The sequence below is a fragment of the Theobroma cacao genome, chromosome 1 (genome assembly GCF_053813885.1).
Source record: "Theobroma cacao isolate CCN51 chromosome 1, ASM5381388v1, whole genome shotgun sequence".
NCBI lineage: Eukaryota > Viridiplantae > Streptophyta > Magnoliopsida > Malvales > Malvaceae > Theobroma > Theobroma cacao.
The window spans coordinates 8,352,427-8,368,927 of NC_142639.1; the positions used below are offsets into that span (position 1 = coordinate 8,352,427).

The window sequence follows — 16,501 nt, forward strand, 5'->3', positions numbered from 1 at the left end:
GTGAACCAAGCCGAATTGTTCTGGAACAGCTCAAAACTTTACCTTGTATGGAGCACGGCTAGAGTTTAATTGCACATTCAATCAAACAAACAAAGCTCAAGCCATCGTTTGAAAGCCCAAACTCATCAATGAAGTGAAGTGATCTGGCAGTGAATACAAGCTCAACACATCAATCACCATTCAACTTGGCTAAATTCATGAAATAGAATGACAAAATCTGACAGATTAAAAAAATAATAATAAAGAAACTAAATCCAAACATCATTCTTGTAAAATTTTTAATAGATTTGATCCAAATCCAAATCTAACTTTAAAACTATTGCCACAAAATGCACTTTGAATCTTGAAATCTAAATCCAAAAGCTAGCCTGAATACAGGTTGCTGAAACAGATGAGATTAAAAAGTTTTTAACCAAGAGTTAACCCAGGAAAACGTGATCTCAACTTGAAAGGTAGCCAATAACTGGGTCTTTGTCTCAATCACTCAACACAGGAGCAATTGTTGATTCCTCATGAGATAATTCCTCATGACATAAATTGTTGTTTCTGATTCTACATTAAATTGTTAATAATTTCAACAATTGTAAATAATTTCAACAATTGTACAGCAGATCATGCACTTAGACCTAATATCAGAAGCAGAAAAAAAACACCCTTATTCCACATCACTTGGTTTTCAACCCTCAACACCATCATGTCAGCACAGCGAATCTTTCAATGATAAAGGAAAATGGGTGAAACAAATGGCAGGTAAGAAGGTTTGGGGCTTAGGGGGGCAATGGCAAGATCAAACAAAAATTTGTACAAATCTAAAAGAGAACTTTGAACGTCCAAAACCAGAAATTGTTTTGTTCGTTAAAAGAAAACTGAGAATATCTTGAGCATTTAGGAATAAAAGACTACTAAAATTTATAACAAACTGGAGTTTTACCTGCAAGTCAATGGTCTCTAAAGCATTTACATGTAACCTAGCATCTGGAGGGAGACTTACTTGATTTCTAGTGATGGACACAACCTACATCCTTGGTCTCCATGGTACTGTGTGTTGCTGTTGCTGAGCATGTTGCGCATGAATTGGTCCAATATGTGGCATTGGAGCAGGTGTGTTCATAAAAAGTGACACATTTAGACCTAGAGAATTCAACAGGGGAACAAGAGGTGGTGCAATCCCTTGTGACACATTTAGACCTAGAGAATTCAACAGGGGAACAAGAGGTGGTGCAATCCCTTGTGACACATTAAGACCTAGAGAATTCAACAGGGGAACAAGAGGTGGTGCAATCCCTTGAAAACTTGTAAAGTTTGGGGCAGAAGAAGGAAGCATGACTGGACCATGGCATCTCAAGCTATCTAAGCTATGAGAAAGAGGATTAAGATAAGGAACTTGTGCAGCAAAATGAGTGGTTAAATGACCCCTATTTTCACTAAAATTATTCCATTCTCTCCGACCACCTTCCATGAACTGCACTCCTACCATCCTGTCCGAAAGCTGTGGTCCTTTCGCTCGCTTTGCACCCTCTGATTTATCCAGATCTCCTGTAAAATGCCTCTTCTTTGTTTGATGAGTTCCATGATGAACAACAACCTCAGTTTTACTTTGATTTTTTGCTCCTAGATTTTCTGTTAATTTCATCCTCTTTATTTGATTAGAATCATTGGGAACAGAAAGCTTAGTTGTACTTTTATCCAGATTTGAAGCAACACTATCCCCAACACTGCACAATGTATCTCCACCGAACAGAAGTTCTTTTAGCTTAGTTCCCTGCATCTGGCCATCTGAAAAAGCCTTAAGGTAGAGAAGTGAACGGCGGATGCAGCCACGTATTTTTCCAAATCCTTCTGTTCCAACTGCCCTAGCAACATTTTGAGATTGATCTGTGAAATCCTCAACCTGCCATAAATAAATAGTTATTATATATTTCAACAAATTTACAGAACTAACAGAACATCATATCCATAAAACAAAGTCAAAATAATAAAGACCTACACTCATAGAGCAAATCCGAGAACCCCAAGCTTTAGATATCCAAGATCCTTCACACAAGCTAACACAAAGCCCTTTCTGCCAAAGTTTTTCAACTGAAGCAAGCTGCGGCAGTGGTAAGAAATGCTAAATCCCTCACTATTCATTATGAGAAATGGAAAAATCTTGTGTCATGTGAAGGGCAAATGCCGTTATAATATCAGTGGCAGACTAGAAAGCTTTTCCTTTCAATCCTGACTTGCAAATCTTCTAACTTACAATGGCCCTTACCTTAATCAATAGAGTACCATAAAGCTCAGCCAAGGATTCTGTATTCCTTTTACCATAGTTCAAGTAATTTTGGACAATTTTCATTACAGCTGCAGGATCACTTCCATCTGGAGCATTGCCAAGGCCAGTTAAAAATCAAAGCAACAAGAAAGTCAACAAATATAATTAACTTGCAATGTTATAGCTACATATAATGACAGAATAATGCATGTGGTAAAGGAAAATAAACTAAACGAGATGTCAGTAAACAGGTTAAATAGTAAGAGAATAAGTGTTGAAAATTATTCACAAGTGCAGCAACTAGTACAGGACAACATATATCTTTGGCAGTAGTGGAAAAAGATTCATCTCACCCTCCAGTATATACATGCAAGCACGCACAAATAATAATTGAGGTTATAAACAACTACATACTTAAATTGGAAAGGGTTTATAAGATACTTCAGAATCTTATTCCAGTTGACCAAACAGCAAGCAGTGACTAGGACGCAAACACGAGTAACTATCGACTCATAGTACATAACAGCATATTGGCTAACTTACTGTTTGATAAACTGAAAAATCAAATACTGAATTAATAAATTTGAAAAATCTAAGTACTGAATTTATGATATAAAAGTTTTTTGGTATGCTACTATAAATTAAATGTTGAATAGATTTTTTATTGAATTATTTTGTAAAAGAGAGATATGATTTTTTAAGTATTTTAAATTGATAAAAGTTGAAAAGGAAAAGCATAAATGGTTAAAAGGAAAGAAATTAATATAATTAAATAACAAAATTTTCCTAAATAAAATTGATGAATACATTAAGTAGCTTTTAACTACTTAAGATTTTTCATTGAAAATCTTCCATTAAGTGGTTTCTAAAAATGAATTATCAATGCATTGAAAAAATTAAATCATTGAAATTTTTAATTTTCAACGGTTTATCAAACACACCACACCCAGGCTTCCACCATTCTCTTATTGCTTTGTAAAGCTTGCTTTTTTTCAGTGAGACTTTTTCTTTCTTTGACGTGATTAAGAGATGAATAATTCCAGCTTCGACCATTTCTCATAGCTAATTTAGTTGAGTTGACAAGTGAATTCTACTTGATATTCTATTCTACTTAGGCATTTTTTTTTCAATAGTTCAAGAACTTTTAACTATTTCCTGCATTCAAGTTCTTGTTATTCTAACGAATATGTTATCTCTTGATAACTTGGAGGCAACAGCTTAACCATAACAACTAAATAGCATAGACATATCCATTACAACGAATTACCTATCTTTGTGCATGTCAAAAGGAGAGAATAGGGGGGGGAAGAAAGATTACTACAAAGCCAACTGAATGGACAAAAAACCAAATGTGCGAATGCTAATATATGCTAGGCCTGTATATATATCATATGATGTAACAGAATTAAACACCTAGTTTCATTGGGTTGATATAACAATTTTTTTCAAATCCACACTCCCAAAACACCAAAATCCTAACTGCTTAATAATGTTAAAAATCGCAATAAATCTTTCTGCACATGATCAAACAATATTATAGTCATATTATCCTGTTAGTTTCAGCGTACTCCTAATTCAAGAGTTTGAACTTTTACAGCCAGTTCACTCCCTGCTTTTATTGAAGAATAAGTTGAAACCAATGTTACATCAAAAACAAGACAATAATGCAAAAATATGAGAGCCCAAAATTTGCCACTAGTAAAACAAGAACATAGAGGTTCCGACAATAAAAGATTGCAAAGTGTTTTTGACTAAACAAAATACTCTCTTCCAAAAGAGAAGGAAATTTTAGTCTATGATATGGATTATATACCGCACCTACAAGCTAAGAAGTAAGATAATACTCATATATATAATTTGCCAGGCAATCACCTTTTAATAAAGCAGAAAATGGGGGTAATATAGGAGGATTCCGAGTCTGCAAGACCAAAAATTGATAAGGAAAAAGAAAAAAAAAAGAAATATATTAGAAAGAAATACAGTATCAAATTCTTATTTCTAGTTTTAACAAAAAAAAAAAAAAAGCCAAGTGCAATATATAGCGCCTTGGCTTGAGGAGAGACATTATGGTCAAATATTGTTCCATTATGGGGAGCAAAAACTAAGAATTTGTCAAATATTACCATGTTTGCCTAGTTATATACACTAACATCTACAGCATTTTGTTTTAGTTCCCAAGTTCTGCTTGAGATAAAACATCTGATTACATTCAAGTAAACTACGAATCTACCGATTTTGGTTTTGATTTGTTGTAATAAATTCTTTATTCTCATGACTGAGCCACCTATTTAGAAGCCAGAAGCACTAGGGAGCACATTGACCTCCCACCAAGAAACAAGGAAAATCCCACCAGTAGTGAGCAAGACAGGGTGCCGTCAAAAATGGAGGGTTTTGATTTCCCATTATTTACCAGTCACCCTCTTGTCTTTGCATTACTAACCGCTCATGATAAAAACTGAGTCTCACATGTCAAACATTCAACTTCAAACCAACCAGTCATATGTGCGAAGGCCCAACTTGGACACAAGACCATAACAAACTCAAACTTAAAATGTGGAATAACATCATTTCACTCAATTTCTGACATGCAGGCCCAATACTAACAACTAAAATAAATAGGTTCAACATGTGAACAATAAATAAAAGGTACAATATGACAGACAAGAAGCAAGGAAACAAGTAACCTGGGCTGGGGTACCATGTCAAGTATAAGGTCCCAGGTCTTTGAGTAGATATAGAGAAGGTAAGATGATATAGAACACTTTCTGTCTCTAAAAATTAACATCCACAATGAGAATAAAAATGAGCCAAAACCAAGCTCATTTTGTTATAAAAGAAACTTTTAACACTTGCCACATACCCTTCCCCTCAGAAGTTATGAAAAAGGATTTGATGTATATGTGGATTCAAGAAACACAACTGTTAACACCTAGCTTGCCCTTTTGGGGTAAAATCATTGATAGCCATGCATTTAGCCTGTTGACACTTTAGATATGCAAAACTCGAAATGTTCCTTTGATCATTATATCATTGACAGTAAAAGACTTAAAGTTCTATTATTTAATCTGATAGACAATTTTTGTTTACTAGGAAGACAACAGTGCATTGACAGCAAATCTGAAAAGGTTGAATACCTGCAAATGAAAAGCAACCAATGAAATTAATGATAAAGAGTTCAGAGTTCGTTCTTTGGAACTGTTAATATCATGTGCTTTGGCCCAAGCTTTCATCTGCACAAGGAAAAAGAATAAATTATAAATTTTCTGCCCACATGCTCTATGATGTGTTCAATAATCCCTCTATTTTACAAATCCTAGAGAAATAAATTTAATAGTTCAAGGGAAATGAACATTAAACTAACCCAGATGTTACTCAGACTCCACATGATCAATAATTTCAGAAGTGATTTTTCAGAAAATCTTTTCACCCAAAGCCACATCTCACTTCTCATAATGCTACCATGTACAAATAACATCATACATTACATTTATCTTTTGAAACTTCAAATGGGAAAATTGCCCATGGCATTATGTCTACATATCAAATGCCAAAAGACAATCTTCTTTTCACTATTTTACCCATTTTTAATGCTCCATTACGAAAAATTATGTTGTTCTTCCACACTAATACGAAAGTTTATAGTCACAACAAAGCGTTTATTTAAATGTGCCCCACACTATGTAACTAGGAATTCTAATAAGCTTCAACAAACTACATAAATTTTAAGGAAACAGCAACATTCCTGTTATAATTTTCACTCATATTCCAAAATAGTTGCCAGTTATTCAATTTTAGCAGTTTCAATCCTGTAATTTGAATTAGCAATTAATGCTACCCTGTCATCAGTCATTGTTAACAAATAGACAATTCTTCGTGCATCATTAAGACTCATAGTGTGCACATACAGTTTTAATTTAACAGAATAAATAATCCCTTTTTCTCACCCAGTTCTTGTTCAAATATTTAGTCACTTTCTTATTAATAATCACAAATGGCCAGACATGATATGAGATGTATCCTTTCATGCTCGTTTTGATCTCACTTCAGCTTGATATCAACGATTAACATTGAGAGATTAAAAACAGTTCACATGATCCTTTACATTGAAAAAAGGGGTCAACAGGATTAGAGAGGAGAAAAGTAGTCCTATTGCAGTCACTATATTTGAAGTTATAGCTACAACTTGAAAGTACTTAGATTTTCTAACTATTGGGTGCATATTAGCAGTTTCTTAATTTAACACAGCGTGTTTGGAACTTGGAAGTTTTATACTATTTAGAGGATGGCCTATGTTTGGCCTAGTCAAAAAGTTGAAATCTGATCATATAACCTGAAACAAGAAGCTTGATGTGGTTCGAAGGCTAATAATAAATTAATCAGGCAAAGAAGCTTGATGTGGTTCAACAGCTAATAGAAGATTCCTTTTCCAGCAATGACTAACCTTGTCATTAAAGGGAAAGATTGTATCAAAAACATAGCAAGCTTACTAGTACCAAGAGTTTCCTAAGGAAAAAGGCAGGAATCAGAAGGATTCAAGAAGGAAACAACAATAATTAATTTTTCCCTCATTCATTTAAAGCTAGAAGAGCCAGAGTAAAATTGTCATCCTATATGAGAACCAACAAATCAAAGTAGCAGAAGAGAAATTCCTTAGAGAAATAGATGTTGAGTTTTATACAAAACTTCTCCACCCAGATAAGCTACTAAGGCATGGTACACTGCAAAGTCATTGGTAAATGCAATGTCCTTAATGATCAAGATCAAAGGGATCAGACTTCTCCACCCAGATAAGCTACCAAGGCATGGAAACTGCAAAAAGTCATTGGTGAATGCAATGTCCTTCATGATCTAGATCAAAGGGAGCTCATCCCATTTCTCTGGGCACATGAACCATGCTATATTCTCCATAGATGATGCCCATAGGATAACATTTCATTCAAAAAAAAAAAAAAAGCTAGTCTCTTAATCACTGAAAGTGATAAGATAATTAGCAGCATTTCAAGCTGGACTAAATGTTTCCGTACAAGTGAGAGCTTGCAGCTTGTTCAGTCAGTGATTGTCAGCATTCAAAATTATTGGAGCAGTGGAAAACTGTCATTAAGACCACAGAGGATACAGGCAGGATATCCTGTGAAGTATGGAGCAACTCCTCCATCAAAAAAAGATGAGGTCTGGTTGATGGGAACACTATTTGCTCCCATTAACAATTTGGGGGCTGGAAATTAAAAGAATGAGTAATTGGAAGAATACAGCAGTTTGAAGCAAGTATAGAATCTCCGTACTATGACAGAATGGTTTAAAAGGATGCACCTAATGAAAATTAAAGATAAAAGCATCTAAAGTTCTGAGATCACCAGAACTGTTAGTTCTGCTTGGTATTATTATCTGACAATTAACCTATTATGAGAAATAAATTATTCTCCAGTTTGCTCTTTGAGAAGGCAGCCAGTTTATTAAATCATTAAAGAGCGGTAGTTAATAGTACCTTGGGAATCCATGGAAAAAGTTAAGAAAAACATTAGTTTGTATAGTTTTATCAGCAAAATCACAGCAAACAGATCTTCATGAATGTGAGATTAGTAGGATTCTTGTTGAACTAGGATAAGATTGTTGATTGGATGAATCAGCATTGCACTGATGCAGATCCAAGGTGTTATATGCTGAAGTCCCCCGCCCCCCGCCCCCCCAACCCCTCTTTTTTGGCAGTTGCTGTGCTATAGAATTTGGCAGGAAATGGCACAATCTCTAGGAGTGGTAAGAATCCACAAAGTATTTGACATAAGAGTTTATGATGATAATCATAAAAATTTCAAAAAAATTCTAAAGAGATACTTAGACAAGGTATTCAGACTTGATCAATCCAAGTTTCATTTGTTCTCCTGGAAAAAATATATGGAGAGGGGGTGATATCATTGCAATTTGAAGTTTAGCGACTAATTTGACATTTGGCAGAAAATTCGACAAAAAAAGGTGCAATTTACCTCTTAAATTCAGATCAAATTGAAATAAAATAACATACTAGAACCGGGCATTTTTTAGAGAAACAATTACAAAAAATAATAATAATAAAGGAACTGTTTCCTCTTGAAAGCAGCAAAAATAGTCAATAATGCATAAAAGAAAACTGAAATAAATTGCTGGCGCAGCAAAAGATTTTTTTTTTTTCAATGACATCGTAAAAAGAAAAATGAAAAGTATCAACCACTTTGCAGATGAAGCTGAAAACTGCAAAGGAGGGGCTAAAAATTTGAACTGACTCACCAAAAAACTAAGCTTTTGAAACCTATCATCGATTGTAGAAATTGCACGAATAATCAGGGATTTTACCATACCATCCCTATTCTCAACCGAGACATCACATTCAATCCCAGTTCCACGATCAATGACTTTAACAATCGGCACCCTAGCAGTCATGATTGTCTGAATGCCACTAACATGACCTCCCCCTAGAACAATAAAGCATACTAATGAGAACAGTTCAAGTACATGACATAAAAATCATAAAACATCTTTCAAGGTCATCTTCAATTCCAAAAACCAACAATTTTCATCTCTAATATAAGGATAAAACAACTATCATAAACTAAATGCTCATTTTTCTGTCTTCCAAAGAAGTGGAGGTTGGCAATTATATGTCCATTTACCAGTATTTAAATGCATGAATAAGGAAACAACATGTTTTCAATATGAATGGAAGGTTGAATAAAATACAATGTAAATCATTGTAGATTTTTTAGAAAGATATAATACTAAAGTGGTTATTAAAAGATATAATATACAAAAACTGGTTATTAATAACTCATACAACTTATATTGAATTTTGTTTAGATCTAAAATTATTAAAAAGAAAAATAATTTAAATTAAAATTATTTTTGAAAATAAAAACACCAATGCATGTTGTTTGATCATTGAAAATTCACTTCAACAAACACTGAAGTGTTCTATATATTGATTTATCCCTAAAAAGAATCTAAAATTCCAATCTTATTTCTGATCATTTCTAAAACGGTAAATTTTGCGATTTAAATTTTATATTTTATGTTTATCATTAGTTAAATTTATAATATTACTATTATGATTTCAACTTTTTATCATTGTATTAACTATTAATTATATAAAAAACTCATTTTTGCTCTTTCTTTTTTCTTTTTTTTCTTTTATCTCTCATTCTTTTTCCTTTTCTTCCCTCTTTCTTTTTTGTTAATTCAATTGAACTTATAAATTGTACTTGTTATGATGATTTAATTTTAATCATAATTTTTTTTTTTACTTTCTATATTTCTTTTTCCTTTTCTTCTTTTCTTTTTTTTTTAACTCTCTTCATTCTCCTTTTCTTCCCATCTGGCCACAAGGAGGGCAAATTTAGCACTTGCAAAAGCCACAGTAGCAGTTGGACCAAGGTCAGCTAATGCCATCAGAAAATGCCCAATAACTATCCCTAGGACTCAGTTTTACTTAAATTCTTTTAGTTATTATTTTAAAAAAGAAAAAGTAATTAAAATCTAGAGAAATAAGACTCATGGAGACAAAATGTTGTGTTAAACCTAGATTGAGAATCAAATACTTTCTTTCTTCCCTTCTAGCAGCACCTCAGTATTTACTCACTTCCTCTCATATTCAAACCAACAATAATATCAACTTTAGTATACACATGTTCCACGAAAGTAAAGCCATTTGAATGCAGCATGGCCAAATTAGGCATCAATCTTACTTTCAAATGTGCCAGATGTATGCAGTAATTCTGCAAGAAACTCAAAAGACATGGCTAGCAGCCCAGACATCAACATCATTTGCATCCTTCCTTGTTCTTTGTAAAAAGGGCCAGAAAGAAATAAACTGGAGGATGTTGACCTTCATTATCTCATATATTTATTTTTATTTTTTTCATACTCACTGTAAAGAGAAGTTGACAATTTTCTTGCAGTTACTCATCTGGTCTTTCATTTCGTTTAGGTCCCAACTTTTCACTATTCAATTTTGAAAATGAAGGTTACACTATGTTTCAGTTCAATAGTGAAAAACTCCTCTGAATCCACGTTCCCTACTCCAACATTCTATCAGTCTTTTAGCCTTATTATTGACTCATATACTAGAATGAAATGAAACTTCAATTTTAAGAAATTCCTAAAAGCATTCCTTGGTTTCAAACATGCTAGCCAATTCTTTCTTTTTTTTTCTTTTGATATTGAATAGCTTTGTGGTAAGAGTTACATTTCTGTGTCGGTCAAATGGCAATGTGTGTCATCATTTATCAGAAACTTATGCAATCAATTACCCATACAAACATCTACAAGCACGTGATATATAATAATAATAATATAAACAATTATGCAGTAGAAAAAACATAAAGCATAACTAATATTTCAAATCATAAGTCAGAAATAAAAAAGGACTTAAGGTGAATGAGTGTTGGGAAATTACTTTGAATGGAATATAATTTTTGTGCCAGCTTGTGAAGGGTCTGAATTTTCTTCTCTATAGGCATTTTGGCTGCACTATCTCTAAAATTGATAGATAAGTCTAGATCACTTTCCCTACTGAATATGCCCATTACAAAAGATCCAAATCCCTCCACAACAGGAGAACCATTAGGATTGCCTGAAAGAAAATATAAATAGTCATGAACTGCCATCACTAATGAAAGTGGCCCAAAACTATAGTAATATATTTTGGGTGATGAATGGATGGCATTCTAACTGTGAAAATGTGGCATAAGGAATGCCAATTTTAGTGATGATTGAGGTGCCCACATTTGGCAATGTGAGCTGGCTGAATGACAAGATGGTGATGTATAACCTATTAAATATGCTGGTTTTAACCAAAATCAGTATGATCTTAGACAACAAACTAGATTTGACCCATTATCAAACTTTTTATCAATTTCAAAACCACGAAAAATTACTTAATAGGAATTGAACCTAATCCATTTGTAAGTTATGCAATCCTTTAAAGCACTAGAAAATGGAAAACAGTTTATGTTCAGTATAGCCTAACTATTAGGAGATGTTTGGTACATGGAGAGTGGATCACTTTATAGGGATTTTAATTGGTGGGAAGGACTTTGCACTGTTTGGTATGTGAAGTTGTTAGGAATGTAGCTTTACATGGGTATCAGATTGCAACCATGGGAAGGAAGGTGATTCCCTCTTGGATTGGAAGGAATGTTACTTTCCCATGACTGAGGGATAGTAAAGTGGATCAAAATGACAAAAAGCCCCCCGAGCTGAACTCTCTGGGAAGGAAAGGGAGGCGCCATTTAAATCTGGTGATGGGAGCAAGGAGGAAAGAGAGAAAAAAAGAAAGAAAAGAAGAAGAGCCCATCACCAGAGTGCGGGGAGGAAGGAGAGAAGTAAAAAGAAAGAAAAGAAGAAGAGCCCATCACCAGAGAGCAACAAAGAAGAAGAGAAAAAATAGTTAAAAAAAGAAGAGCCCAATCAAAGGACGATGAGTGCAGGAAGAAAAAAGAGAAAAGAAAATGAAAGAAAGAAAGTGGTGGATTATGTGGCAATTTAACTAATTAACTAATATTTTTATAAAATAATTTAAATTAATTAATTTAATTCTTTAAAATTAACTAATTAATTTACTAAAAACAAATATTTAATAATTTTACATATTTTAATATTTAAATAATTAGTATTCAAAAATTATGTTATTTTTGCCATGCTATTATTTATTACTTTAAGAAATAAAGTTGAAAAAAATTAAAAATTTACATTAAAAAAGAACGTAGGTTATTAAACTTTATATTTTCACACAGAAGGATAATTTTGTAAATTTATCCTACACTCCCAGTAAAGTGCTTCTAAACCAAACACTACAATGCAATCACATTCTTTACAATCATCACTTTCCCATGTTATACCAAATGATACAAGATTATTTTCCCAACAATCACATTCCCAGCAATCATATTACCAGCAATCACATTCTTAATAAAATACCAAACACAACTTAGGATTAATGACCTAGTGCCATCAATGGGAAGATATTTGGCCTGAGTTTCATAACTATTGCTGACAGTCAACCTTTACCTTTAGATCTAAAAAAATAAGCTTCATGTTCAAGCGCTAGTATAATGTCTAAATGGGGAAAAAGGTACAGAATTCTGGCATTGAACAAGAACAATTCTCCTTGGAAGACTAGTCAATGTACTCTTGAAATTTAAAATAGAAGGAAACATAACAAACTCTAGCCTATCATGATGATACTAACAAGTAAAAAATAATAAATGTATGCTTCAGAGATTGCTATAAATTGCAGCAACCAAGTGGAGGTAAGTGGAGACTCCCATAATTAGAAAGCTATAAAAAAAATAAAAAGAAAATTGTATCCAGAGAATAAGAAAAAGACATTTCTGAAAAGAATGAATTCAATGACATTATTAACAACTTTTTCCTTTAATTCTTATCTAAAGAGAGAAAGTAGAGAATTTTGCTTCAGAACAGAAAAGTTACCATAAATTTCCTTCACCATTGCATTGAAGATACGAACCAAATCTGTTCGATTATCATAATCAATTTGTTTTGGCAAACGACTGATGTAAACCTCATTAAGCAATTGATCAAGATTAGAGGCACAAGTCAAAGCAATTTTATTCTTCTCGAAGCCTTGCACCTCAAGCTTCTTTGCTTTCTTTAGCAATACTGTAATAAAAATTTAAAGCAGCAGACAAATTACAAAAGTCGATTATTATGAACATGACAAATGGGAGCAATAAATAATCATCATGAACTCGAAGTTAAATTTTGAACCTGCCAAAAGTCCCAGTATGTAATTTTATTTCAAGTAAATCAAAAGCTAAGTTTTGGTCATAATAGAGATTTACTTTAGAATGTCATTAGCATCAAAAGGAATGATTTAAGTCAAGGTTTTTCGTCAGATGTTGCTAACTGTTAAAAGCTTTACCAAAGAAGATTCCTGTTTCACAAGTTCTCATCTTCCTAACTCTATAAACGTCTCCAAAATGTTCATAAAAGTTCCCAAAGCATTCACTAAAGAGTTCACTAAGTGGTGTTATACAAGGTAAAACATATTTCAGAGGCATGACACAAGAAGATGAAAATTGAGAGGTGCAGAAAGGTGAGAGAGAAAGTATGAGACAAGTCTTTCAACTAAATGCACGTTGCGCAATCATCAAGTGTTCTTCCCATAAGTTCAAAGATGATGACTATGTTAAGCCCATAGTGTTCCATGACAAGTCTTCAACTAGGTATAGCGTGATAAGAAAAGTTACAACACATTCAAAGCCAGGAGTAGATCACTCACCCTTCGCGCTGAATGTCATGGTTTCAGGGTCGATATTCCTGAGATCAATAGCCTCTTTTATCCAACAAGATACCAATATTTGATTTACAATTAACACCTACAGATACAGAAAAAGAACAAAAGCAAAGTTAGAACTAGAATTCCCAAGGCATATATATATAATGAGAATAAAATTATTACAGGAAACGAAAATCAAGTAGAAACTGATCAAACTTTATTCATATCGAAGAAATTAAAGGGCATTAAGAGCTTTCATTTGGCCAAATGAAAAGATACGAGTGAGAGAGAGAGAGAGAGAGAGAGATAATCTAGCCTTTTTACCCGATTTCAATTTGGAAATTTATGTCCAACCGATGAATAATCCAGCCCTAGGTTGGAAATTGATCTCAATTAAAGAAATTAACCCAGAAAAAAAAAACATGATTCCTTCAGAGAGAGAGATTACCCCTTTCCTGCTCGCTTGAAAAAGCAAGCGCAGGACGTAAATCAAGATAAAGGGTGCTCTATTCCGGTTTAAGAAAATGTGGTACTCGGCCTCGCCTACAACCACATGACTGGCTGCTTTCCTTATATGAATTATCTACTGAGGAAAAATTTTTAAAAATGAAAATAACACAATTTGTGTTATTTGAAAATAAAGAATAAAAAAATATAGCCAACTAAAGCTACGTAATTTTTTATCTAAAAAAAACTAAGATAAAATATCTTGATCTTCTTTAAGTGTTAATTGAAATTATATAAAAATTTATTAATTTTCGAAATCATACTCCACCGCAATAATACAAACACCTTTAACAAAAATTATAAAAAAATTAAAATATTTTTTTTAATTTAAAAAATTATTATTATATTATAAAAATTAAAAATTAAAAAATAAATAAAAACATCGGTCGGTGATCGGTGCTCCCCAAAGGAAGGGAGCACTAGATCAGTGCTCCCAAGGGAAGGGAGCACCGGTGCACCCTTAAGAAGCTCGATTTGGGGCTCCCAAAAAGGAGCACCGGTGCTCCCTTAAGGAGCCCGATCGGGGCTCACCAAGGGAGCTCCTATGCTCCCCATGAGGAGCTTTTTTCTTAATTAATAAAAAAATAAAATTATATAATAAAACTTAATTAAAAATAAAATCATCTTTTTACTTTTATCACATTGTTTAAGTCGACAAAATTATTGATGGTTGACTAATAATTGGATCTCCGTGTTTAGTAGAAAATATTTTTTAAGAGTAAAGTGTCTATTTCGAAAATTAATAGATTTTCGTGTAATTTTGATCAAAATTTTAAAAATAAACATATTTGATCCAAAAAACTATTATTTATGAAAGAGAGAAATGTTTAATGAATAACTATGCAATCAATTTTAAAAGATGTGATACCGAATTCTTTTTTTGTCTTATTTTGTAGAAAATATACATTGATTAAAATATTTTTATTATTTTATAATTTTTTATTATTTAATATAAGATTTTTTCACTTTCATCGTTGAGCTAATAACATTTATCTCTTAATACGAAACTCATATAGGAACTTATATATTACTTAATATTGATTTTATAAAAAAGTGTTTAATAGTTATTTTTAATATTGTTAGGTTAGTATATATCTTGTTCATGTCTATTTAAAAATGAGTATATTATTAATATGTAGTAATAATCTAATGGTATAACGTTATAGATCTCGCATTAATAAGAGATATGATAAGTTTCGATTATATAATCATAAGTCTTCTACCACCTATCATGTATATCTTTGGAATTGAAAACGTGTGCTCATGATTTATAGACTGACTTAAACTCTATTTTCAAAATATCAAAATAAACTCGGATCTTCACAAAATTAGATAAAGTAAAATGTTACGGATCTCATATCAGTAAAAAATATGATGGGTCTTGAATATAAAAATAGAGTCTTCCACCAACATGAGCCCATGATTTATAAGCTAACTTAAATTCTATTTTTAAAGTTTAAGATCGTAAGGTCCATGATTTATAAGCTAACTTAAATTCTATTTTTAAAGTTTAAGGTGGTACGAAGTTGAACTTAAATTCCGACCCCTGACAATAATACCTAAAAAAAATTTCTAAACTATTTACAATAATTCAAATAAATTTTTATTTTTCTATTACATTCACTCATGCTCTTATAATTTTATTTTACACTAAATAAATTTTTATGACTAATGATTAATTAACTATTCTTAATCAAAATGTCACTTGTCATTTTATGTCATGTGATGTTGTTGTGGCACGTTAACATGCCGTAATAGATATTGATGTGACACAATCACGTGATATTTTTACATTCCACATATATATGCGTGGATATAAAATGACAAGTAATATTTTAACAAATAATAATTAGTCAACTTTAGTTATAAGGTATATTTGATACAAAATAAAAGTACATGAATTTATTGAATATAATAAAAAATAAAATTTTATTTAAAATTTCTTAAATAATTTAAAATTTTTTAAAATATTATGCCGAATCTGATTTAATTTATTACGACAGTAATCTTTGTTGATTTGTTTCATCACTGCTCCCATTTTTTAACTTTGTTTGTCCGTCATACGTACACTTCAAGTTTATCATTACATGTTGACAACAAAGTCTCAATCAAAATCCAAACTAAAGCAACTCTCACATTCTAATTTCAATAATTTTGGTTTTAATCACTGTCTTTTCTCTTAATCAAATTCTTTTTAGTATATACGAAGATTTATTGGATCTTGGATTGTACATATGGAAGGTTGAGCCTCATCCATGGAAATGGATAATGGACGGATTGGGCATAAACAAATTCAAATCAAATGGGTCATAACTTCATTCAGATTCTCATTCTTTGTCAAGATTATAAGTTCTTCAACTTTGCTGCAATGAGCAATACTAAAGCAAGAATGGTAAAAAGAAGAAGAGCTGATCCAGCCAAATAAGTTAAGCTTGCCTGTATATAAAATCTAAGTACAGAACTGATATGAACTG

General features: G+C 32.3%; 1 protein-coding gene across 6 annotated transcripts; it reads right to left on the reverse strand.

Annotated features, from left to right (window-relative positions):
- Positions 1-2: 2 nt before the first annotated feature.
- LOC18611980 (protein HESO1-like) lies at positions 3-14,165 on the reverse strand. 6 transcript variants are annotated; one of them, XM_018122944.2, is made up of 11 exons: positions 13,845-14,162; positions 13,524-13,620; positions 12,713-12,901; positions 10,677-10,853; positions 8,516-8,700; positions 5,389-5,484; positions 4,127-4,172; positions 2,255-2,361; positions 1,988-2,089; positions 992-1,891; positions 3-143 (listed from the first exon to the last, which is right to left on the reverse strand). In XM_018122944.2, the coding sequence occupies exons 2-10, from the start codon at positions 13,540-13,542 to the stop codon at positions 1,016-1,018; spliced, it is 1,797 nt and encodes a 598-aa protein (XP_017978433.2). In that variant the 5' UTR covers positions 13,543-13,620; positions 13,845-14,162; the 3' UTR covers positions 3-143; positions 992-1,015. The 6 variants fall into 6 exon arrangements, with proteins under 6 accessions (XP_017978433.2, XP_088663175.1, XP_017978423.2 ...); XM_088807049.1 differs by lacking the exon at positions 3-143 and having other exon boundaries at positions 406-1,131; positions 1,189-1,891; positions 13,845-14,165; XM_018122934.2 differs by lacking the exon at positions 3-143 and having other exon boundaries at positions 406-1,891; positions 13,845-13,891; positions 13,969-14,159.
- Positions 14,166-16,501: the final 2,336 nt, after the last annotated feature.

What these genes read in the sequence shown, in the direction of transcription:
- LOC18611980 (XM_018122944.2), bottom strand. An exon ending in ATTTTCTGCTTTATTAAAAG is followed by an intron (nt 2,362 to 4,126) that starts GTGATTGCCTGG and finishes GCAATGCTCCAG; the next exon opens with ATGGAAGTGATCCTGCAGCT. An exon ending in ATGGTACTCTATTGATTAAG is followed by an intron (nt 2,090 to 2,254) that starts GTAAGGGCCATT and finishes CCACTGCCGCAG; the next exon opens with CTTGCTTCAGTTGAAAAACT.